This window comes from Tachyglossus aculeatus, chromosome 13, assembly GCF_015852505.1.
Source record: "Tachyglossus aculeatus isolate mTacAcu1 chromosome 13, mTacAcu1.pri, whole genome shotgun sequence".
Taxonomy (NCBI): domain Eukaryota; kingdom Metazoa; phylum Chordata; class Mammalia; order Monotremata; family Tachyglossidae; genus Tachyglossus; species Tachyglossus aculeatus.
In genome coordinates this window covers 25107700-25133035 of record NC_052078.1, presented here as the reverse complement: position 1 = coordinate 25133035, position 25336 = coordinate 25107700, and the positions used below count along the sequence as shown (strand labels likewise).

Genomic DNA, 25336 nt, shown 5'->3' with positions numbered 1-25336 from the left:
CTTGAAAAGTACAAATCGGCAGCAGAGGCAATCCCTCCCCTAACAAGTCTGGAGGGTGGGAGACAGACACACAAAAAGACAAGTAGACTGGCCTCAGTAGCACCGATATCAATAAAGAGAATTAGCTCCCGTTGGTGGGGAGGGATTATCTCTATTTGCTGCCGTATTGTATTTTCCAAGCGCTTAGTACAGCACTCTGCACCTGGTAAGCGCTCAATAAGTATATTTTATTTTGTTAGTATGTTTTGTTTTGTTCTCTGTCTCCCCCTTCTAGACTGTGAGCCCGCTGTTGGGTAGGGACCGTCCCTATAGGTTGCCAACTTGGACTTCCCAAGCGCTTAGTCCAGTGCTCTGCACACAGTAAGCGCTTAATAAATACGATTGAATGAATGAATGAATAAGTATATATATATATATTGCACCTGTATATATTTGTATGAATTTATTACTCTATTTTATTTGTGCATATTTATTCTATTTTATTTTGTTAATATGTTTTGTTTTGTCCTCTGTCTCCCTCCTTCTAGACTGTGAGCCCGCTGCTGGGTAGGGACCATCTCTAGATATTCATTCATTCATTCATTCAATTGTATTTATTGAGCGCTTACTGTGTGGAGAGCACTGTACTAAGCGCTTGGGAAGTCCAAGTTGGGAACATCTAGAGACGGTCCCTTGTACTTCCCAAGCGCTTAGTCCAGTGCTCTGCACACAGTAAGCGCTCAATAAATACGTTGGCTGAATAAGGAGGACTGAATGAATGAATGTCCACGGAGGCGGCGGTAAGCGCTCAGTAAATACGATTGACTGAATAAGGAGGACTGGGTGAATGAACGAATGTCCACGGAGGCGGCGGGGCCGGCGGAGCGGAATGGGCGCGGAACGGAAGGACAGGGAACGGCGGGCGGCGTCGGAGGGGCAAAGGCGGTGCACCGCGTCGGGGCGGAAGGACCGTTGCCCCGAGGCGCAGCGGACAGGCCGGCGCGGCGGGGCAGACCGGAAGGGCCGTTGCCCCGAGGCGGAGCGGAAAGGCCGCTGCACCGCGGCCGGCGGCCCCGACCATGGCGAGGCTGCGGGTGCTGGAGCTGTACAGCGGCCTGGGCGGCATGCAGCAGGCGCTCCGAGGTAGCCGCGGACCCCGACTTGCTTCTCCCGGGCTTGGCTAAGTGCTTACTACTACTGCTAATAATAATCATTAATAATAATAATAATAGCATTTGCTAAGCGCTTACTCTGTGCCACGCTCGGGTAATCATTAATCATAATAGCATTTGCTAAGCTGGGCCACGCTCGGGGGAGACACAAGGTCGTCAGGTTGATCCACGTGGGGCTCCCCATTTTATTATTATTAATCATGATATATGGTATTATAATATTTTTTTCCAGAATTTATTTATTTGCATAATTTAGAAAATGTATAAATTTTATTGATAATAATGTATAATATCATAGTCATAGCTATAATAGTTATTGTGTGATATGTAATAACTATATATTTGTATGATGCAATATATTATACAATATAGTACTTATATGTAATATAATATATACTATACATTTTAATATATATTATATATAATATCATATATGATATAACGTCACACATCGTATATAACGTCACACAGCATATGATATGACATCACACACCGCATATGATGTGACGGCACACACCGCATGTGATGTGAGGCACACGCCACATGTGATGCGACGGCACACACCGCATGTGATACGACGGCACACGCCGCATGTGATACGATGTCACACATCACATGTGATACGACGTCACACATCGCATGTGATACGGTGTCACACATCGCATGTGATACAGTGTCACACATTGCATGTGGTATGCCGTCACACATTGTATGTGATGTGACATCACACATATGTGATATGTCACGTATAAATATGTTATATATAATATATAACAATATATAATACGATATAATATAAGAATCAGTACAAAATAGTATCATTATTATAATTATAATATATAATTTCATGATATAATAATTATATTATTGTTATTATGGTATTTAAGCGCTTACTATGTGCCAAGCACTGTTCTAAGTGCTGGGGTAGACACAAGGTCATCAGGTTGTCCCACGTGGGTCTCACAGTCTTCATCCTCATTTTAATAATAATAATAATAATGGTTTTGTTAAGCACTTACTACATGCCAAGCACTGTTCTAAGCACTGGAGTAGATACAGAGCTATCAGGTTGTCCCACGTGGGGCTCACAGTCTTCATCCCCATTTTCCAGATGAGGTAACTGAGGCCCAGAGAAGTGAAGTGACTTGCCCAAAGTCACACAGCTGATAAGCGGTGGAGTCAGGATTAGAACCCACGACCTCTGACTCCCAAGCCCGTGCACTTTCCACTAAGCCACGCTGCCACTATGTGCCGAGCGTTCTTTTAAGCACTACTTAGAGAGGTTCTAATCCTGCCTCTACACTTGTCAGCTGTGTGACTTTGGGCAAGTCACTTCAGTTCTCTGGGCCTCAGTTACCGCATCTAGAAAATGGCGATGAAGACCGTGAGCTCCACGTGGGACAACCTCATCACGTTGTACCTCCCCCAGCACTTAGAACAGTGATTGGCACATAGTAAGCACCTAACAAATACCATCGTTATTGTTATTATTACTTACAGGTTAGGCTCCCTACAGCCCTATCTTAAATGAGCAGGTCACTTTCATTCATTCATTCAATCAATCGTATTTATTGAGTGCTTACTGTGGGCAGAGCCCTGTACTAAGCGCACTTTCAGCGTGGCTTAGTGGAAAGAGCATGGGCTTGGGAATCAGAGGACGTGGGTTCTAATCCCAGCTCCGCTTGCCTGCTAAGGAAGTCACTTCATTTCCATTATTGTTATTATTATTCTCTGTGCCTCAGTCGCCTCATCTGTAAAATGAGGATTAAGACTGTGAGCCCCACATGGGACAATCTGTTCGCCTAATAACAATAATAATAATGATAACAATGGCATTGATTAAGCGCTTACTATGTGCAAAGCACTGTTCTAAGCGCTGGGGAGGTTACAAGGTGATCAGGTTGTCCCACGGGGAGCTCACAGTCTTAATCCCCATTTTACAGATGAGGTAACTGAGGCCCAGAGAGGTGAATCAATCAATCGTATTTATTGAGGTGAAGTGACTTGCCCAAAGTCACACAGCTGACAATTGGCGGAGCCGGGATTTGAACCCATGACCTCTGACTCCAAAGCCCGGGCTCTTTCCACTGAGCCACGCCACTTAGAATAATGCTTGGCATATGGTAAGTGCTTAACAAACACCATTATTATTATTATTATTATTATTATTAAGTTAGGCTGCATACAGGCCCTGTCTTACACGGGCAGGTCACTTTCAGTTTGACGTAGTGGAAAGAACCCGGGCTTGGGAATCAGAGGACCTGGGTTCTAATACCAGCTCCGCCGCTTGTCTGCTGTGTGACCTTGGGCAAGTCGCTTAACTTCTCTGTACCTCAGTTGCCTCATCTGGGAAATGGGACTGTGAGCCCCAAGTGGGACAACCTGATTACCTTGAATCTACCCCGGTGCTTAGAACAGTGCTTGGCACATACTACGCACTAACAAATACCATTATTATTATTATTCACTTCTCTATTCTTCAGTTCCCTCATCTGTAAAATTCATTCATTCACTCAGTCAAATTTATTGATCATTTACTCTGTGCAAAGTACTGTACTAAGCGCTTGGGAGAGTACAGTATAACAACAACCAGACACATTCCTGCCCACAGTGAGCTCATGGGGATTGAGAAGCAGTGTGGCTCAGTGGAAAGAGCACGGGCTCTTATTAATTAATTAATTATGAAGCAGCGTGGCTCAGTGGAAAGAGCACGGGCTTTGGAGTCAGAGGTCATGGGTTCAAATCCCGGCCCTGCCAACTGTCAGCTGTGTAACTTTGGGCAAGTCACTTCACTTTTCTGTGCCTCAGTTCCCTCATCTGTAAAATGGGGATTAAGACTGTGAGCCCCACGTGGGACAACCTGTTCACCTTGTATCCCCCCAGTGCTTAGAACAGTGCTGTGCACATAGTAAGCGCTTAACAAATACCATTATTATTATTATTATTATCATTATTGAGACTGTGAGCCCCACTTGGGACAGGGACTGAGTCCAACCCTGTTTGTTTTTTTCTACCCCAGTGCTTAGGACAGGGTGTGGCACATAGGAAGTGCTTAACAAATACCACAATTACTACGTGGGGCTCGCAGTCTCAGTAGGAGGGAGAACAGATATTGAATCCCCATTTTGCAGTTGAAGAGACCGAGGCCCAGATAAGTTAAGTGACTTGTCCAGGGTCTCAGAGCAGGCAAGTGACAGAACCAGGATTAGAATACAGCTCCTCTAGCTCCCAAACCCGAGCTTTATCCATCGGGCCAGGCTGCTTCCCAGCCGCTTCCTGCTGATCCCCCTGGACATCTGTCGTCCTGGAGAGGGATGGACCGTCCAACACACCAACTTCCCGTCTCCATTCCTTACTTTCCCTTCATTGACCCAACCTGGACTGCCCATCCCTGGGCTGGCCAAACTCTCCCACCATGTTAGGTTTCCTGGAAGCACAGACTCCTGTGGGAAAGGGGGCCCATATGTTCCGTCCCCGCATAGCGAAAAAAGGTTTCACACATCTCGTTTGAGTCTGTCACCCTACAGCTCCAATTCTTCACCTCCCCCTGCCATCTTGATGCTCTGGGAGTTGGGGAGTGATGATTCCCTGCTCCCACCCTTCATGACCTTGTAAATCATCTTGGCCCTTCTCAGTCTGGGTCTCTTCACCCTGAAGGTCAATCAGGCTAATGGCCCCCTAATTGTGCTGGTTGCGTTTCTTCTCCTTCTCCAGAATTCCAGTCCTAAAGTGTAGTGACCAGAATGGCACACAGAATTCTGGGTGCTGGGATAATATAGCTTATATAATGACAAAATTATATCTTTTAACTGATTTTCTATATTGCCTGTGATGGTGTGAGATCCTTGGCTCCCCCACAGATCGAACCAATATTGAATGAACAGACCTGGCCGCCGAGAGGATCTCTTTTCTGAGTTGTGATTGGTGTCTTAGAGCCCAGCATCGTGTTGTTGGAATATGGATGGAAATTTCTCCTCACTGCATTACTTTGTCTTCTCCGTTCTCTTATAACACATGTTTTTACTTTGGGTTTTGGATAAAATACTTCTAGGGAATTTGGGAACACTCCTCTGATGTGTGCACTCATCTGCATAGAATGGCTGGTGTAATGTTGGGAGAGTTGTGTCCATGTGCCTAGTGTCTGTCAAGGCCAGTGAACTGGATTGCATGTTTTCCTTCATGCAGTTTTCGACTGGGATGAAACCCATGTGTTATGGGACAGCTGTATGTTGGCTCACCTCCATGCGCATTGGCCATTTTTTGGCCCATTCAGTTTTTGAGGACTTTTGAAGGCTTATTCCCATGTCATTTTTAATTCCTTTGGAGTTGTAAAGTGGAATATAAATTCTCATTCGTTTATTTTTTATTTTTTTTAGAGTTTATTAAGTTCTTACCATATGCCAGGCGCTGGATTAAGTGCTGGGGTAGTTGCAAGATTCATTCATTCATTCAATCATATTTATTGAGCGCTTACTGTGTGCAGAGCACTGTACTAAGCGCTTGGGAAGTACAAGTTGGCAACCTATAGAGACGGTCCCTACCCAACAACGGGCTCATAGTCTAGAAGATAATTGGGTTGGATACAATCCCTATCCCACAGAAGGCTCACAGTTTAATCCCTGTTTTAAAGTGACTTTCCTCCTGTGTGACCTTGGGCAAGTCACTTCACTTCTCTCTGCCTCGGTTACCTCATCTCTGAAACGGGGATTGAGCCCCACATGGGATGGCGATTGGGTCCAACTCCATTTGCTTGTATCCTCCTCAGCTCTAAGTGCAGGTACTGGTATTCATTCATTCGTCCAGTCGTGTTTATTGAGCACTTATTATGTGCAGAGCACTGTATTAAGTGCTTGGGAGAGTACGATACAACATACGATACAACAATAAACACATTCACATTCCCTGCTCACAATGAGCTTACAGTCTAGAGGGGAAGATAAAGACATGAATATAAATAAATGTTACAGATGTGTACTTAATTGTTGTGGGGCTGGAACAGGGGGATTAACAATGGGAGCAAGTTAGGGCCATATGGAAGGAAGTAGGAGAAGAGGAAAGGGGGAGCCTAGTCAGGGAAGGCCTCTTGGAGCAAGGAGGCCGATGCAGTAATCCAGGCAGGATACGATGAGTGACTGTATTAACGTGGTAGCAATTTGAATGGAGAGGAAAGGACAGATTTTAGCGATGTTGTGGGACCGACAGGATTTAGTGATGGATTGAATTTGTGGGTTGAATGAGAGAAAGGAGTCGAGGATGATGCCAAGGTTACGGGCTTGTGAGCCAGGAAGGATGGTGATGCCATCTACAACGATGGGAAAGTCAGCGGGTGGGTGAGAAGATAAGGAAACACTTAACAACAGGAAGCCACATGGCATAATGGATAGACCACAGGCCTGGGAATCAGAAAGTTGTGGGTTCTAATCCTGGCTCCACTACTTGTCTGTTGTATGGCCTTGGGCAAGTCACTGTACTTCCCTGTGTTTCCATTTTCTCATCTGTAAAATGGGGATTGAGACTGAGACTCTTGTGGGATAGGGACTGTGTCCAACCTGATTGTGTCCACTCAGCATTTAATACAGTGCCTGACACATAGTAAGCACTTAGCAAATACTACAATTATTATAATAATAATAATAATAATAATAATAATAATAATAATGATGGCATTTGTTAAGCACTTTCTATGTGCAAAACGCCGTTCTAAGCGCTAGGGAGTATACAAGGTGATCCGATTATCCCACGGGGGGCTCACAGTCTTAATCCCCATTTTCCAGATGAGGTAACTGAGGCCCAGAGAAGTGAAGCGATTTGCCCAAAGTCACACAGCCGACAGTTGGTGGAGCCGGGATTTGAACACATGACCTTTGACTCCCAAGCCTGTGCTCTTTCCATTGAGCCACGCTGCTTCTCTATTACTATTTGATTAACATATCTATCCCAGTGCTTAGAATAATGATTGATAAATCAATCATTCATATTTAATGAGCACTTAGTGTGAGGAGAGCACTGTACTAAGCACTTGGAAGAGTACAGCAGCATGGCTCAGTGGAAAGAGCCTGGGCTTTGGAGTCAGAGGTCATGGGTTCAAATCCCGGCTCTGCCACTTGTCAGCTGTGTGACTTTGGGCAAGTCACTTCACTTCTCTGGGCCTCAGTTACCTCATCTGTCAAATGGAGATGAAGACTGTGAGCCCCCCATGGGACAACCTGATCACCTTGTAACCTCCCCAGCACTTAGAATAGTGCTTTGCACATAGTAAGCGCTTAATAAATGCAATCATTATTATTACAACACAACAATATAACAGACATATTTCCTGCCTACAATGAGCTTACAGTCTAGAGGGTGAGACACACATTAATATAAATAAATAGCGGATACGTACCTATATAAATAAATAAATTGCGGATACGTACCTATACAAATAAATACATTGCGGATACATACCTATATAAATAAATCAATTGCAGATATGTACCTATGTAAATAAATCAATTGCAGATATGTACCTGTATAAATAAATAAATCAATTGCAGATGCGTACCTATATAAATAAATTGCGGATACGTACCTAGATAAATAAATTGCAGATACATACCTAGATAAATAAATAAATTGCGGATACGTACATAGATAAATTGCGGATACGTACCTAGATAAATAAATAAATTGCGGATACGTACCTAGCTAAATAAATTGTGGATACATACCTAGATAAATAAATAAATTGCAGATATATACCCAAGTGCAGTGGAGCTGGGTGGCAGTGAATAAAGGGAGCATATCAGCGTGATGCAGAAGGGAGTGGGAGAAAAGAAAATGAGGGCTTAGTCAGGGAAGGCGCCTTGGAGGAGATGGGCCTCTAATAAGGCCTTTTGGGGAGAGTAATAAATAGTCTGTCGGATAAGAAAAGAGAGGGCTTTCCAGGCAAGAGGCAAAATGTGGGTGAGAGATCGGCAGTGAGATATATGAGATTGAGGTACAGTGAATAAGTTGGCATTCGAAGAGCGAAGTGTGGGCTGGGTTATACTAGGAAAGTAGTGCGGTGAAGTGGGAGGGGGCAAGGTGATTTGAGTGCTCTAAAGCAGATGGTCAGGACTTTCTGTTTGATGCAGAGATGAGAGCAACCACTGGAGGTTCTTGAAGAGTGGGGAAACATGGACTGAAAGTTTGGAGAAAAACGATCTGGGCGGGAGAGTGAAGTATGGACTGGAGTCGGGATGATGATGATGATGATGGCATTTGTTAAGCGCTTACTGTGTGCAAAGCACTGTTCTAAGCGTGGGGCGGGTGATACAAGGTGAGCAGATTGTCCCACGTGGGGCTCACAGTCTTCATCCCCATTTGACAGATGAGGGAACTGAGGCTCAGGGAAGTTGTGACTTGCCCAAGGTCACACAGCAGATATGTGGCGGAGCCAGGATTTGAACTCATGACCTCTGACTCCAAAGCCCGGGCTCTTTCAACTGAGCCACGCTGCTTCTCTGTAATAATTTTGATATTTGTTAAGTGCTTACTATGTGCAAAGCACTGTTCTAAGCGCTGGGGAGGATACAAGGTGATTAGGTTGCCCCATGTGGGGCTCACAATCTTAATCCCCATTTTCCAGATGAGGTAACTGAGGCCCAGAGAAGTGAAGTGACTTGCCCAAAGTCACACAGCTGACAAGCGGCGGAGCCGGGACTTGAACCCACGACCTCTGACTCCAAAGCTCAGGCTCTTTCCCCTGTGCCACGCTGCTTCAGAGAGACAGGAGGCATAGAGGAAGGAGGCTGATGCAGTAATTAAGATGGGAGAGGATGTTCATTCATTCATCTGTATTTATTGAGCACTTACCACGTACAGAGCATTGTACTTAGCGCTTGGGAGAGTACAACACAACAATAAATGGATACATTCCCTGCCCACAACAAGCTTACAGTCTAGAGGAGGGGAGACAGACAGCAATACAAATCAATTACAGAGCTACACATAAGTGTTGTTGGGCTGGGGGGAAGAACAAAGGAAGCAATTCAGGGTGATGCAGAAGTGAGTAGGAGCGTGGCTCAGTGGAAAGAGCCCGGGCTTTGGCGTCAGAGGTCATGGGTTCGAATCCTGCTTCACCACATGTCTGCTGTGTGACCTTGGGCAAGTCACTTAACTTCTCGGAGCCTCAGCTGTAAAATGGGGATTAAGACTGTGAGCCCCCCCGTGGAACAACTTGATCACCTTGTATCCCTCCCAGCGCTTAGAACAGTGCTCTGCACATAGTAAGTGCTTAACAAATGCCATCATTAGGAGAAGAGGAAATGGGGGGCTTAGTCTGGAAAGGCCTCTTAGAGGAGATGTGCCCTCAGTAAGGTTTTGAAGCGGGGAATAGTACTTGTATGTCAGATGTTCTTCCCCGCTCCTAGCCCCACAGCACTTATATACGTATCTGTAATTCATTTATTTGTATTGATTTCTTTCCCCTTCTTTAGACTGTAAGCTCATTGTGGGCAGGGAATGTGTCCATTTCTTGCTGTATTTTACCCTCTCAAGCTCTTAGTACAGTGCTCTACACACTGTAAATGTTCAATAAATATGGTTGAATGAGTGAATAAATAAGTGCTTGATTCAGTGTCGGAGCAGTTTGGATGGAGAGGAAAGGGCAGATTTTCATGTTGTGAAGGTTGAACTGACAGGATTTTTGATAGATTGACTATGTGGGTTGAATGAGAGAAAGGAGTCAAGGATATCGCTAGGGCTACAGGCTTGTGAGACAGGAAGGATGGTCGTAATATTAATGATGGTGTTTGTTAAGCGCTTACTATGTGCAAAGCACTGTTCTAAGCGCTGGGGAGGATACAAGGTGATCAGGTTGTCCCACGGAGGGCTCACAATCTTAATCCCCATTTTCCAGATGAGCTAACTGAGGCCTAGAGAAGTTAAGTGACTTGCCCAAGGTCACCCAGTCGACAAGTGGCGGAGCTGGGAATAGAACCCATGACCTCCGACTCCAAAGCCCGGTCTCTTTCCACTGAGCCACGCTGCTTCCAGGTGAAGGCGTAAAGATAAGGAGTTATGTTTCTGACATATTATGTTTGAGGTGACGGCAGGATATCCATGTAGAATTGTCTTGAAGGCAGGAGGAAAGGTGAGACTGCAGAGAGAGAGAGGGAGAGATCAGGGCTGGAGATGGAGATTTCAGAAGCATCTGCCTAGAGGTGCTAATTGAAGCTGTGGGAGTGAATGAGTTCCCCAGGGGAGTGCCTGTAGATGGAGAATAGAAGGAGACCCAGAACTGAACCTTGAAGGTCCCCCACAGTTTAGGGGTGGGAGGCAGAGGAAGAGCCTGTGAAGGAAGCCTGAGAGGCCAGAGAGATAGGAGAAGAACCAGGAGAGGATAGTGTCAGTGAAGCCGCGGTGGGATAATACTTCCAGGAGAAGACAGGTTTGAAGACATTGTCGAGAAGGATTAAGATGGAATAGAGGCCACACTGGATTTGACAAGAAGGGGATCGTTTGAGAACTTTGAGAACATTGTTTCTGTGAAGTGAAGGGGATGGAAGTCCCCTTCGCTAGAGAAGCAGCGTGGCTCAGTGGAAAGAGCCCGGGCTTTGGAGTCAGCGGTCGTGGGTTCAAATTCCGGCTCCACCAAGTGTCAGCTGTGTGACTTTGGGCGAGTCACTTCACTTCTCTGTGCCTGTTACCTCATCTGCAAAATGGGGATTAAGACTGTGAGCCCCCAGTGGGACAACCTGATCACCTTGTAACTTCCCCAGCGCTTAGAGCAGTGCTTTGCACATTCATTCATTCACTCAATCTTATTTATTGAGCACTTACTGTGTGCAGAGCACTGTACTAAGCGCTTGGGAAGTACAAGTTGGCAACATATAGAGACGGTCCCTACTGAACAGTGGGCTCACAGTCTAGAAGAGTGAGCTCACAGTCCAGCGCTCACATCGTAAGTGCTTAACAAATACCATCATTGTTATTATTATTATTGTAACTTCCCCAGTGCTTAGAACAGTGCTTTGCACATAGTAAGCGCTTAATAAATGCCATCATCATTATTATTATTATTAAGTCAGATTGGAGCCGGTCAGGGAGAGAATTGGAGAAGAGGAACTTCAAATAGCGGGTACGACAACTTGCTTAAGGAGCGCAGAGAATTCCTTGGTAGGAGGAAGGGCTTGATACATAGCACTTAACAAATAGCGTAATTATCAAGTATTGTTATAATAAAATGAAGTTGGTAGACATGTTCACAAAGTAAATATAATTGATCTATTCCTTTAAGCTGGAAGAGCCCTGGCCACTTTACCTTATTTTTCTGGTGGTGCCCCCAAAAGCCATACATTTGGTAACAGTCCTGAAGATTGTAACAGAGTAGAAAGGATAAGATTAAGTAACTGAGATTAAGGTCTTCATAATCATGTAATGCAGTTTGAATTTTAAGATTTTTAAGATCGTCGGATGATCATTTTGATCATTTGAAATAGGCACATTAAGTGGGAATTAAAATGCCAACCGGCCCAGCGTGTCTGTTTTAAATTTATTTCATTCAATCGTATTTACTGAGCGCTTACTGTGTGCAGAGCACTGTACTAAGTGCTTGGGGAGTACAAGTTGGCAACATATAGAGACAGTCCCTACCCAACAACAGGCTCACAGGCTAGAAGTGGGAGATAAACAAAACGAAACATATGAAACAGAAGAGAGAAGAGAGGTGGAGATAGAGAGAGGAAAGATGGGATAATTATTGAGCGCTTACTGTGTGCAGAGCACTGTACTAAGTGCTTGGGAAGTACAAGTTGGCAACATATAGAGATGGTCCCTACCCAACAATGGACTCACAGTCTAGAAGAGGGAGACAGACAAAAAAAAAAACATATGAAACAGAAGAGAGACGAGAGATGGAGAGAGAGAGAGGAAAGATGGGATAAAGAGGTGAGAGGTGAAAGATGAGAGAAGAGAGATAGAGAGCAGAGAGATGGAGAGAGACAAAGAGGGAAGAGAGAGATGAAACAGAAGAGAAGAGAGATGGAGAGAGACAGAGAGAGAGAAAAGATGGAGGGGGAAGAGATGAAGAGGTGAGGGAGGTGAAAGATGAGAGAAGAGATGAGAGATGGCAAGCAGAGAGATGAAGAGACAAAGGGGAGAGAGAGATGAAACGGAAGAGAGATGGAGAGAGACAGGGAGAGACGAAAGATAGCAGAGAGATGGAGAGAGACAAAGGGGAGAGAGAGAGATGAAACAGAAGAGAGATGGAGTCACCTGCTCTACCAGAAACAGAGGGAATTTGACAGGTGCATTACTCTTAGCTACAGTGATTGTTCAATCAGTGGTATTTTCTGAGTGTGTTCTGTGAGTTGAGCATTATAATAATAATAATGATGGTATTTGTTAAGCGCTTACTATGTGCACAGCATTGTTCTAACCACTGCGGGGGGGGGGGGGGGATACAAGGTGATCAGGTTGTCCCATGTGGGGCTCACAGTCTTAATCCCCATTTTACAGATGAGGTCACTGAGGCACAGAGAAGTGAAGTGACTCGCCCAGAGTCACACAGCTGACAATGAAATTGAGATGGTACACCGTCCTTGGCCACAAGGAATTTGCAAATTAGAGGGAGAGACAGACGTTAAAATAAACTAGAGATAGCAGAAGTGGCAGAGTGTGAAGTCCCCCCTTTCTCCCCTTCTAGACTGTGAGCCCGTTGTTGGGTAAGGACCGTCTGTATATGTTGCCGACTTGTACTTCCCAAACGCTTAGTACAGTGCTCTGCACACAGTAAGTGCTCAGTAAATACGATTGAATGAATAAATGAAGCAAATCAAGTTGGACACAGCCCCTGTCCCACATGGGGCTCACAGTTTTGATCCCCGTTTTACCGATAAGGCAGCTGAGGCACAGAGAAGTGATGCGACTTGCCCAAGGCCACACAGCAGACAAGTAGTGGAGCTGGGATTAGAACCCATGCTCTCTCCACTATGCCATGCTGCTGCTTCTAGACTGTGAGCCCACCGTTGGGTAGGGACTGTCTCTATATGTTGCCAACTTGTACTTCCCAAGCGCTTAGTACAGTGCTCTGCAAACAGTAAGCACTCAATAAATACGATTGATTGATTGATTGATTCCCATCTGATGGGCAGAAATTTCGGCTTGATGAGGAGGATGGGCAACCCTTGGAGGTGTTTGAGTAGTGGGGAGATGTGCTGTCCACCGTCTCGTGGTGATGGATTTGAGGACTGGCACGGTGAGAGGAACTGTCTCGGAATGGTTGAGCTGTTCCAGATTTATTCTTCTAGACTGTGAGCCCGTTGTTGGGTAGGGACCGTCTCCATATGTTGCCAACTTATACTTCCCAGGCACTTAGTACAGTGCTCTGCACACAGTAAGCACTCAATAAATACGATTGAATGAACGAATTCCATGTGGCAAATTGAACTTCCCTTTTGGGGGGAATATATTTAGTTACGTATGGCAAAGCACCTTGCTCCCGCCTCACAAACGCTTGCCACCCAGGAGCAATACACATATGCGGCCAGCACAGTCCTCAACTTACTATTCTATTGATTTTGTCAATGATGTGCATCTAGCTTTACTTTTTATTCTGATGACTTGACACCTCACCACATGTTTTGTTTTGTTGTCCGTCTCCGCCTTCTAGACTGTGAGCCCGTTGTTGGGTAGGGACCGTCTCCGTATGTTGCCAACTTGTACTTCCCAGGCGCTCAGTACAGTGCTCTGCACACAGTAAGTGCTCAATAAATACTATTGAATGGATGAATGATGAACTTCTAGCATTTGGAGTCACCAATTGTCTCCAGTGGCTTTCTTTCAAACCACCCGGCCCTCAAGTCGCCAGGGCTACCTTTCAAATCACCCAGTGGCTACCTTTCTAATCACCCAAGCTCGGACTGCCCGTCAAATCACCCAGCCATCGAGCTCTCCCTCCAAGGGGATATTCACTTCTCCTTGCTCCGGCGAGGGGGTCCGATAGGTCACTGGGAAGCCCCAGGGTCTGGCAGAGTGGACGTTTGCCAAGTTGTACTTTCCAAGCGCTTAGTACAGTGGTCTGCACACAGTAAGCACTCAGCGCTTAGAACAGTGCTTTGCATATAGTAAGTGCTTAATAAATGCCATCAATAAATAAATAAATAAATATGATTGAATGAATGAATGAATTCGTTCCCCTGTCTTCCTCTGCTCCAGTTTATGCCACTCCCCAACTGGACATCTAGATAAGAATTTTCTGTTGTTAACTTAGACCCTTACTCCTGAAGTAAACTGTTGTGACCCTAACTCTAATCCTTTGAGTGGAATACAGATCCTGGAGGCACTGAATCCCAAGGCTTTCCTCCCATCACCAAATCTCAGTAATGGTAATTACATTAGGGCCTCACTAAATAGTCCAGTGTTTATCAGAAGAGGGAAATAGAACAACAGAAATAACTCCAGTATATTTACATTTTGCCACAGTTTTTCAAATTTCTCTACCAGGTCAGTGGGTTTTTTTATGGTTGAAATGCACACTAAAATTAGCATAAGGGATTGCAGAATAGGGTGGCGTATGATTTTAAACATTAGGTTAGGCCTCCTGGAGAAATTAAGATATTTTAGCTGCTGAATGATTTTTCAAAGCCACGGATTCTACCTTCTAAGAGTCTCCAACACAATGATAGTGCTATGGTGGTATTTAATGGGTTCCCAAAGTGATCTTAGAGAATAAAGAGCATAATGTACACAGAAAGTAACCCTGAAGGACTGTGAAATGGCTGACTTCTACAGTTTCCTTTTAATACGATAGAACCTTTTCTCCGTAGAATTTCAAGGTGTCGCAAATGATTCAGTAAGAATGTAGTAACTTAATTTCGCACAGCAGTTCTGTAACCTGAAGAAGGCTGCCTTCATTTTAATATTCTCAGTACTGTCTGATTTGGAAGGAGTTTCAGATCATTTTTTACTGACTTGCAAAGGTTAAAAATCCAGAACATTCCCCCCACTTTCAATTGCTAATTAGTCAGGTTTGCTAAAGAATTGGCATTGCTTTTATCACAGATTACATTTTACTTCTTTAAAGTAACCACTTGAATTAGGTCATTTCAATTCCAAATGTCCAAATCAAAGAGAGGAGCTTCTTTTGTTGGGACACCAGTCAGTGTGGTTGAAAAAGGCTTAGATTTTTAGGTAGAAGACTTGAAGTTTTATTTGTTAAAGTGTCTTGAATTGATTGTAAGGGGCTGTGGTAGTTTGCGTAGATGGAATTTCTTAATTCCAGTAATGATGGACAAATTCCTGGAATTTGTGGGATTATTTCTGAGGTTCGTACTAGTGAAGTTGCTACAGTGCTGAGCAGCTCTGGGAACATTCCTTTGCCCTTTCCTTTTTGGGGCTGTGAAGTGTAGTTCACAAGGAAGAGTGGAGAACCCTGTCCCCAAATCCTGGTCTGGTCAGTCAGTCAATCTGTGGTATTTATTGAGCACTCCCTGTGTGCAGAGTACTGTACCCAGGGAGAATACAATAAAATAGAGTTGGGAGACATGATCGCTGCCCTAAAGAAGTAATGTGGCTCAGTGGAAAAAGCACAGGCTTTGGAGTCAGAGGTCATGGGTTCAAATGCCGGCTCTGCCGCTTGTCAGCTGTGTGACTTTGGGCAAGTCACTTGACTTCTCCATGCCTCAGTTACCTCATCTGTAAAATGGGGATTAAGACTGTGAACCCCTCCCCCTCTCGTGGGACAACCTGATCACCTTGTAACCTTCCGAGAGCTTTGAACAGTGCTTTGCACATAGTAAGTGCTTAGTAAATGCCATTATTATTATTATTATTAAAAGTGAGTGGCATCTGAGGAATACAAATAAATATGGCAATTAGTATTTGGATTGTAACTCATCTTCAGAACATTTTCTAAAACCGGCCTTATGCTGAGGTTACTTAAGTATTACTTTCCCCCCTGCACAAGAGGTTGGGGCAGAATCATTGTATTGATTACTTCCCCAAAGATTCCAGGAAAAACTTTTGAGTAAGAAAGTTTCCAGACTTTCTTCTCTTGTGGTATGTCAGAGAAGATGGAGTAGAGAGAGGACATTTCTTTTTGCTCTGTGCAGTGACTGGCCATCCCAAGAAAAGTGATAGAACAAAGCAAAGTAAGTAGCGTGCCCTTGTGGGTAGATCATAAGCAAGGGAGTCCAAAGGACCTGGGTTCTAATCCCAGCTCCAGAACCTGTCTGCTGTGTGACCTTGGGTAAGTCTCTTCACTTCTTTAGGCCTCAGTTACTTCATCTGTAAATTGGGTATTAAGACTCCAAGCCCCATGTGGGTCAGGGACTGTGTCCAACCTGATTATCTTGTATCTACCCCAGCGCTTAGTACAGTGCCTGACACATAGTAAGCACTTAACAGATACCGTGGGAAAAAAAAAGAGAAAAGAATGAAAAAAGGCTTGTTCCAGAAATCTTGGCGGGAGTCCTGAAAATGAATGATATTGCCATTTATTAGGCACTTATTTTGTGGCAAACATTGTCCTGTTAGGAGAGATATTGATAAGTGAGAAGGTGATAAGTAGGACATTGTGTTGGTGTTGAGTCTCTCTAGGTGATACCTAGTCCCACTTAGCTGGTGCTACAATCTTTCCTTTCCAATTTAAAATGTCTCATTTGGGAAGCAGCATGGCCTAGTGGAAAGAACACGGGTCTGGGATTCAGAGGACCTGGGTTCTAATCCTGACTTCACCACTCACCTGCTGTGTGACCTCGGACAAGTGACTTAACTTCTCTGTCCCTCATTTACCTCATCTATAAAATACGGATTAAATCCCCTTCCTTCTGATTTAGATGGTGAACCCCATGTGGGACAAGGATTGTATCCAACCTGATAATAATAATAATAATAATGATAATAATGGCATTTGTTAAGCGCTTACTATGTGCAAAGCACTGTTCTAAGCGCTGGGGAGGATACAAGATGATCAGGTTGTCCCAGGGGGTGCTCACAGTCTTCATCCCCATTTTACAGATGAGGTAACTGAGGCCCAGAGAAGTGAAGTGACTTGCCCAAAGTCACACAGCTGACAAGTGGCAGAGCCGGGATTTGAACCCATGAACTCTGACTCCAAAGCCTGGGCTCTTTCCACTGAGCCATCTTATATCTATCCCAGCACTTAAACAGTACATGGCACATAGTAAGTGCTTAACAAATATCATTATTATTATTATTTTGCCTTGTCAGATTCTGTAACTGTTCCACCTCTATGTCAGGGTAAAATTGGGTCCCTCCCTCCCCAAGACCCCTAAAGTTTCATTTGCTGCAATCAATCATGGTATTTATTGAGCACTTATTGTGTGCAGAGCACTGTACTATACACTTGAGAGTTCAGTGCAAGTATATATATATATATATATATATATATATATATATATATATATCACGCCTCCTGAATCCTCCCCTCCGTCCAACTTTCCCCACTCGGTCGATAACATTCCCAACTCCCAAGGCTTCAACCCTGCGTTATCCCTGGAGACCATAAGCTCCTTGTAGGCAGGGAAAATGACTACCAACCCTATTCTACTGTCCTCTCCCAAGCGCTTAGTACAGTGCTGTGCACTCAGTAAGCGCTTGACAAATACAACCAATTGATTGGGAGAACGTGCCTGCCAATTCTGATATATATATATATATATATATATGTATATACACACACATATATACATATATATCAGTCAGAATCATCTGCATGTGGTAAGGAAAGTAAGGAAAGATGCCCCTTCTAGACTGTGAGCCCGTTGTTGGGTAGGGGCCGTCTCTATATGTTGCCAACTTGTACTTCCCAAGCGCTTAGTACAGTGCTCTGCACACAGTAAGCGCTCAATAAATACGATTGAATGAATGAATGAACGAATGCCATATTGGGACAGTTTGGGATCATTTTTTCTCCTGAGTGTCCAGGTTCTGGGACAGCTTTTCATGCTCATATTTGCCTGGGGAGTCTAATAATGATAATGGTACTTATTAAGCATGTACTCTATACAAAGTACTATGTACTGGGGTAGATATAGAACAGTCAAACACAGCACCCCCATGGGGGGCACAGATGAGGAAACAGACCAGAGAAGTCAAGTGAGTTGCCCAAGGTCACACAGCAGACAAATGGTGGAGCCAGGATTAAAAAGAACCCAGGTTTCCTGACCCCCGGGCCTGTGCTTGTTCCATTCGGACACACTGACCTTGCAACGGTTATCCAGTCTCCTGTTACCTCCAGGTTGGAGAGGAGTGTTTTTGTCCGGTGTTCCAAAAAGTCAGCCTCGCTCAGTGGAAAGAGCCTGGGCTTGGGAATCAGAGGACGTGGGTTCTAATCCCGGCTCTGCCACTTGACTGCTGTGTGACCTTGGGCAAGTCACATAACTTCTAGGCCTCAGTTACTTCACCTGTAAATTGGGGATTAAGACTCCGAGCCCTCTGTGATGTGGGACTGTGTCCAACCTGATTATCTTGTATCCACCTCAGCACTTATTACAATGCCTAGCACATAGTAAGCGCCTAACAAATACCGGGAAAAAGCAGAAAAGAATGAAAAAAGGCTTTGAAAAAAAACCTCATGGAAGACATTAAAATGGTGCCTCAAATTGAGAATTCAAGTGAGTTGGTGGGGTTTATCTCCCCTATAATATCTTTCAGATTTGAGGTTCTGATTATCCTAATTCCAGTGCTAATAATAATAATAATACTTGTGGTATATGTTAAGTGCTTACTGTGTGCCAGGCACTGTGCTAAGCATTGGAGTGGATACAAGCCAGTTGGGTTGGATAGAGTCCCTGTCCCACCTGTGGCTCTCTGCCTTAATCCCCATTTTACAGATGAGGTAACTAAGGCACAGAGAAGTTAAATGACTTGCCCAAGGCCACGCAGCAGACAAGTGGTGGAACCGGGATTAGAATCAGTGACCTTCTAACTCCCAGGCCGATGATCTATCCACTCTGCCATGCTGCTTCCCCAGTGCTGTGCTGTGGTATGTTGGCCAGGCTTGATTGGAGAGGAAGTTTTGATTCAAGGGTTCATCCTCTGTTCCATATGACAAGTTGGGTTTTGCTTTGCCCGCACTTCTTATCACAAGGCTTATTTTAGGTTTCATTCATTCCGCTAATTTGCAAGGTGCGGGTGTCTACGTTGTTGTCCCTCCTGCAGAATTTATCATTTAATGGATGAGAATTTTAAAGAAAGCAATGAAATTAGAATGATTACTATGCCCCGGGTAATTTATGTAAGTGGCTGTATAAGAATTCTCATCACTAAGGGGTGAATTAAGTGTAATCTCCCCTTCATAAATTTAAGTTACTCTGGTGCTGAAATCTGTATTGTTTAAACTGGCATTTTGCCAAGGCAATATCATGGGGCTGCAGTTTATAGACAAAACCTGCCAAGAATTTTTTTATGTAGTTAGCTCTGTAAGGGAGTCAAGGGACGGTAGCAGAGTTTTATGTTCTGTGTGATAAATCCCTACCCATTTTCTCAGTGTAGTCAAATCTAGTTGTTAGATTAAAATGCATTACTTGAGAAAAGCCAGCTGTTATATCAAGTAATGTTCAGATTTCTGAAATGCCTTTCTATCTTCCCTCTTTTCCAGGCCTGTTGGAGAGTAGTAAATCGCCCCAGGGTCTTTGGTCAGAGAGAGGAGAAAAGAGCCTGATGCAAATTGCCTTTTGTGGGTAGAAATATGAGAGCAAGTTACTGTGCGGAGAGGAATGTTTATCTGAATTCCCCCTTTCAGAATCTCAATTAGCTGTCTCTGATTTGGCCAAAGAAGCCTGAGAATCTCTCCAATCAACCTGGACAAGGCCCCTTGGGAATAGTGCCAGCCAATATGCTTTCAAGGCTTAAGAGTTGAGAAAGCAGTCCTCTGCACATTCCCTGTGGGAAGAGTCGATGTGGGATGGGTGACTCTGATGGTTTGATTCAGTCCTCTTTGTTCACCTAAACTTGATGTTACAGCACGGAGGGACAGCCTCCAAAGAATTCACTCCTGATCCATCATCCGTGAATAATCCAAGCCCTTCTCAAAGCTATTGCTCATAATAATAATAATAATAGTGTTGGTATTTGTTAAGCACTTACTCTGTGCCAAGCACCGTTCTAAACGCTGAGGCAGATATAAGGTAATCAAGTTGGCCTACGTGGGGCTCACAGGCTTCAACCCCATTTTACAGATGAGGTAACTGAGGCACAGAGATGTTAAGTGGCTTACCCAAGGGCTCTTTCCACTGAGCCACGCTGCTTCACTAAAATATGTTTAATATCTCGAGTAGAAATCTCAAGATGTATGGTTAATATCTCTAGTAGAACGGTCACCGACAGTATCACTTCTCTAGTTTGTACATTTATTCTTACAAATTCTTGGGAATAAGTGAACTGAGTTTGCAGTCTGATTTCAATTTTTTTTTTTTTGCAGTATTTGCCAAGTGCTGTTCTAAGCGCTTGGATAGATACAAGGTAATCAGTTTGGGCAAAGTCCATGTCCCACATAGGGCTCACAGTCTTAAGCCTCATTTTAGAGATGAGGTAACGAGGCACCGAGAAGTTAAGTGACTTGACCAAGGTCATCCAACAGATAAGAGGGGAAGTTGGGATTAGAACCCAGGTCATTCATTCATTCATTCATTCATTCAATCGTATTTATTGAGCGCTTACTGTGTGCAGAGCACTGTACTAAGCGCCATGCTCTATCCACTGGGCCGTGCTGCCTCTCTGCTCATCAGAAGCAGCATGGCTTAGAGGCAGGAATCAGAGGAAGTGAATTCTAATCCCAGCTCTGCCACTGGTCTGCTGGGTGACCTTGGGTAAGTCACTTCACTTCTCTGTGCCTCAGTTCCCTCATCTGTAAAATGGGGATTAAGACTTTAAGCTCCACGTGGGACAGCTTGATTACCTTTTATCTACCCCAGCACCTCGAACAGTGCTCAGCACATAGTAAGCACTTAACAAATATTATTTTTATAATTATTATTATTATCGCTTCCAAATCCAAGTGCAAGGGCGAGACAGGAGGGAGAAGGAGTAGGGGAAATGAGGACTGAGCCCCCTTTTTCCTCTCCTCCCCATCCCCCCCACCCTACCGCCTTCCCCTCCCCTCAGCACTTGTATATGTTTGTACAGATTTGTTACCCTATTTTACTTGTACATATTTACTATTCTATTTATTTTGTTAATGATGTGCATATAGCTATAATTCTATTTGTTCTGACGATTTTGACACCTGTCTACTTGTTTTGTTTTGTTGTCTGTCTCCCCCTTCTAGACTGTGAGCCCGTTGTTGCGTAGGGACCGTCTCTATATGTTGCCAGCTTGTATTTCCCAAGCGCTTTGTACAGTGCTCTGCACCCAGTAAGTGCTCAATAAATACGATTGAATGACTGAATGAGGGCTAGTCAGGGAAGGCCTCTTGGAGGAGATGTGATTTTTTAAAAAATACGGTATTTGTTAAGTGCTTACTATGTTCCCGGTACTGTGCTAAGCAGTGGGGTAAATTCAAGCTAATCAGAGTGGACACAGTCCATGTCCCTCATGGGACTCACAGTCAATCCCCAGTTTTACAGATGAGAGGTAACTACGGTGCAGAGAAATGAATTGACTTGCCCAAGGTCACGCAGCAGACAAGCTGGGAATAGAACCTAGGTCCACTGACTCTGAGGCCGATGTCTTTTCCTCGAGGCCACACTGCTTAGAGTGGTGGTCTGTGGAATATGAAGGAGGAGGGAGTTTCAGGCCAGAAGGAGGGCACGGAAAAGGGTCTGGCAGCGAGATAGAAGAGATCACGATGCAGTGAACAGGTGGCATTAGAGAAGTGAAATTTGAGGGCAGGGGTGTAGTCGGAATAATAATGATGTGCATCTAGCTTTACTTCTATTTCTTCTGATGACTTGACACCTGTCCACATGTTTTGTTGTACGTCTCCCCCTTCTAGACTGTGAGCCCGTTGTTGGGGAGGGACCATCTCTATATGTTGCCAACTTGTACTTCCCAAGCGCTTAGTACAGTTGTCTGCACACAGTAAGCGCTCAATAAGTATGATTGAATGAATGAATGAATGGGAAATCAGTGAGTTTTGGTAGGAAGGGGAGAGCTGCCTGTGTTCTTTAGAGGTGATGGTAAGGAGTTTCTGTTTGACGTGAAGATGGATAGGGAACAACTGGAGTTTTTAGAGGAGTGAGGAGAAATTTACCGAACATTTTTTTTTTTTTTTTTAGAAAAAATGATTTGGGCAGCAGAGCGTCATAAGCCTGGAGTGGGGAGAGGCAGGAGAAAGGGAGAAGGCTGATACAGTAGTCAAGGTGGGATACAGTAAGGGCTTGGATCAGCATAATAGCAGTTTGGATGGAGAGGAAAGCTCAGATTTTCAGCTCTTCGTAAAGTATATGGCACATAGTAACTGCTTAACAAATGCCATAAAAAATAGCGATGTTGTGAATGTAGAACCAATAGGATTTGGTTACAGATCAAATGTGAGGATTGAATTAGAGAGACTCATTCATTCATTCAATCGTATTTATTGTGCGCTTACTGTGTGCAGAGCACTGAACTAAGCGCTTGGGACGTACAAGTTGGCAACATATAGAGATGGGCCCTACCCAACAGCGGGCTCACAGTCTAGAAGGGGGAGACAGACAACTAAACAAAACATGTGGACAGGTGTCAAGTTGTCAGGACAAATAGAAATAAAGCTATCATTAACAAAATAAATAGAATAGTAAATATGTACAAGTAAAATAGAGTAATAAATCTGTACAAACATATATATATATAGGTGCTGTGGGGAGGGGAAGGAGGTAGGGCGGGGGGATGGGGAGGAGGAGAGGAAAAAGGGGGCTCAGTCTGGGAAGGCCTCTTGGAGGAGGTGAGTTTTCAGTAGGGCTTTGAAGGGAGGAAGACAGCTAGCTTGGTGGATATGTGGAGGGAGGGCATTCCAGGCCAGGGGGAGGACGTGGGCCGGGGGTCGACAGCGGGACGGGCGAGAACGAGGTACAGTGAGGAGGTGAGCGGCAGAGGAGCGGAGGGTGTGGGCTGGGCTGGAGAAGGAGAAAAGGGAGGTGAGGTAGGAGGAGGCGAAGTGATGGGGAGGCTTGAAGATGAATCGAGGAGAACGCCAAGGTTAAACGCTTGTGAGACAGAGGGTGGTGGTTCTCTCTACAGTAATGGGAAGGAAGGGGTTTTATTGGAAAGATGAGGGGTTGTGTTTGTGTTGTGTTTTGAATGTGTTTAGTCTGAGGTGTCAGCAGGACATCCAAGTGAGTCCTCCCAGCCAGTTTCCCATTCTCTGCAATTCATCCTTGGAAGGGGGAGAAGGAGGATGAGAGCACAGGCTTTGGAGTCAGAGGTCATGGGTTCAAATCTCAGCTCTGCCAATTGTCGGCTGTGTGACTTTGGGCAAGTCAGTTCACTTCTTTGTGCCTGTTACCTCATCTGTAAAATTGGACTTAAGGCTGTGAGCCCCCCGTGAGCCAACCTGATCACCTCCCCAGTGCTTAGAGCAGTGCTATGCACATAGTAAGCCCTTAATAAATGCCATTATTATTATTATTAAGGGATGAAGGCAAGTGTCTGGGTCACGTTCATCTGCAGTCGATTTTAAAGTCTGTCTCTCCCTTTGGTCTGTAAGCTCCTTGTGGGCAGGGATTGTCTATACCTACTCTTTTGATTTGCTCTCTCCAAAATGCTTAGTACAGGGCCTGCACACGGTAAGCACTCAATAAATCCTATTGATTGACTGATAGTGATATCCTGAAAGCAGGAGGAAATATGAGACTGTAGGGAAGGCTGGAGAGAGGTAGGTTTGGAAATCATCCACGTAGTGGTTGAAACTCTGGGAGCGAAGGAGTTCTCCAAGGGAGAAAGACATAGATGACCAATAGAAGGGAATCCAGAACTGTGCCTTGAGGGATTCCTGCAGGCCTGAGAAGGAGATTAAGAAGGAGAAGCCAGAGAGATAGAAGAACCAGGAGAGGACAGCATCAGAAAAGTCAAAGTCAAGGGGGAAATGATGGTCCACAGTGTCAAAAGCAGCTCCGAGAGATCGAAGAGGATTAGGATGGAATAGATGTCATTGGATTTGGCACGGTAGTGGTCATTGTTGAGGTCAGAGAGCAGCAGTTCCCGTAGAATGAAAGGGGAGGAAGCCAGATTGGAGGGGGACAGGGAGATCATTGGAGGAGGGGAAGTTGGAGGCCTAAGATGTATACAACTCAATCATATTCATTGAGCGCTTTTAATGTGCAGAGCGCTGTATGAAGTACTTGGGAGAGTACAGTATACCAGAATTAGCAGACACATTCCCTGCCAGTAACAGACTTACAGTCCAGAAGGAGAGACAGACATTAATATGAATAAGTAATTTATAATATGTAGTTTAAAGATGTGTACATAACTACTGTGGCATTGGGGTGGCTAGAATATCAGATGTCCACAAGTCACAGATTGATCTGCATAAACAGCACAGAAAAGAGAGCGAGCCCGGGAAAAGACGGCTTAATTGGGAAGGCCTCTTGGAAAAGACGGGACCTTAATAATTCTCTGAAGGTGGAGAGTATTCCAGGCTAGGGAAAGGACGAGGGAAAGGAGTCAGCGGTGAGATAGATGAGATTGGTAAGATGATGATGATGAGCAAACTGGCACTAGAGGAGCAGAATTTGCGGATTGGGATGTAGTAGGAAATTGGTGAGGTGAGGTAAGATGGGGGCGAGCCGATTGCCTGCTTTAAACTGAATCAATCAAATTGTATTTATTGAGCACTTACTGTGTCAAGAGCACTGTACTGAGCTCTTGGGAGAATACAGAATAACAGTTGGGAGACCTGTTCCCTGCTGCTCACTCAAGGAATTTGGAAAGGAATGGTAGGAGGGAAATGGGGAGATAATTAATAATAATAATGGCATTTATTAAGTGCTTACTATGTGCAAAGCACTGTTCTAAGCACAGGGGAAGTTACAAGGTGATCAGGATGTCCCACTGGGGACTCACAGTCTTGATCCCCATTTTACAGAAGAGGGAACTGAGGCCCATAGAAGTGAAGTGACTTGCCCCAAGTCACACAGCCGACAATTGGTGGAGCCAGGATTCGAACCAATGACCTCTGATCCCAAAGCCCGGGCTCTTTCCAAGATAATTGGAGGGAGCCCTGGGGTCAAGGGAGGTGTTTTTTTTGGTATTGGGGATGCATGACTGTGTTTGAAAGT

At 44.6% G+C, this 25336-nt stretch overlaps 1 protein-coding gene across 3 annotated transcripts in view; it reads left to right on the top strand.

The window, feature by feature from the left end:
* Positions 1-1070: 1070 nt before the first annotated feature.
* TRDMT1 (tRNA aspartic acid methyltransferase 1) overlaps positions 1071-25336 on the top strand; it is an 85083-nt gene continuing 60817 nt past the window's right edge. For all 3 annotated transcript variants that reach the window (XM_038755931.1, XM_038755932.1, XM_038755933.1), the window contains exon 1: positions 1071-1122. In XM_038755931.1, coding sequence (XP_038611859.1) covers positions 1104-1122 — 19 coding nt within the window. In that variant the 5' untranslated portion in view covers positions 1071-1103. The remainder of the gene's footprint in view (positions 1123-25336) is intronic.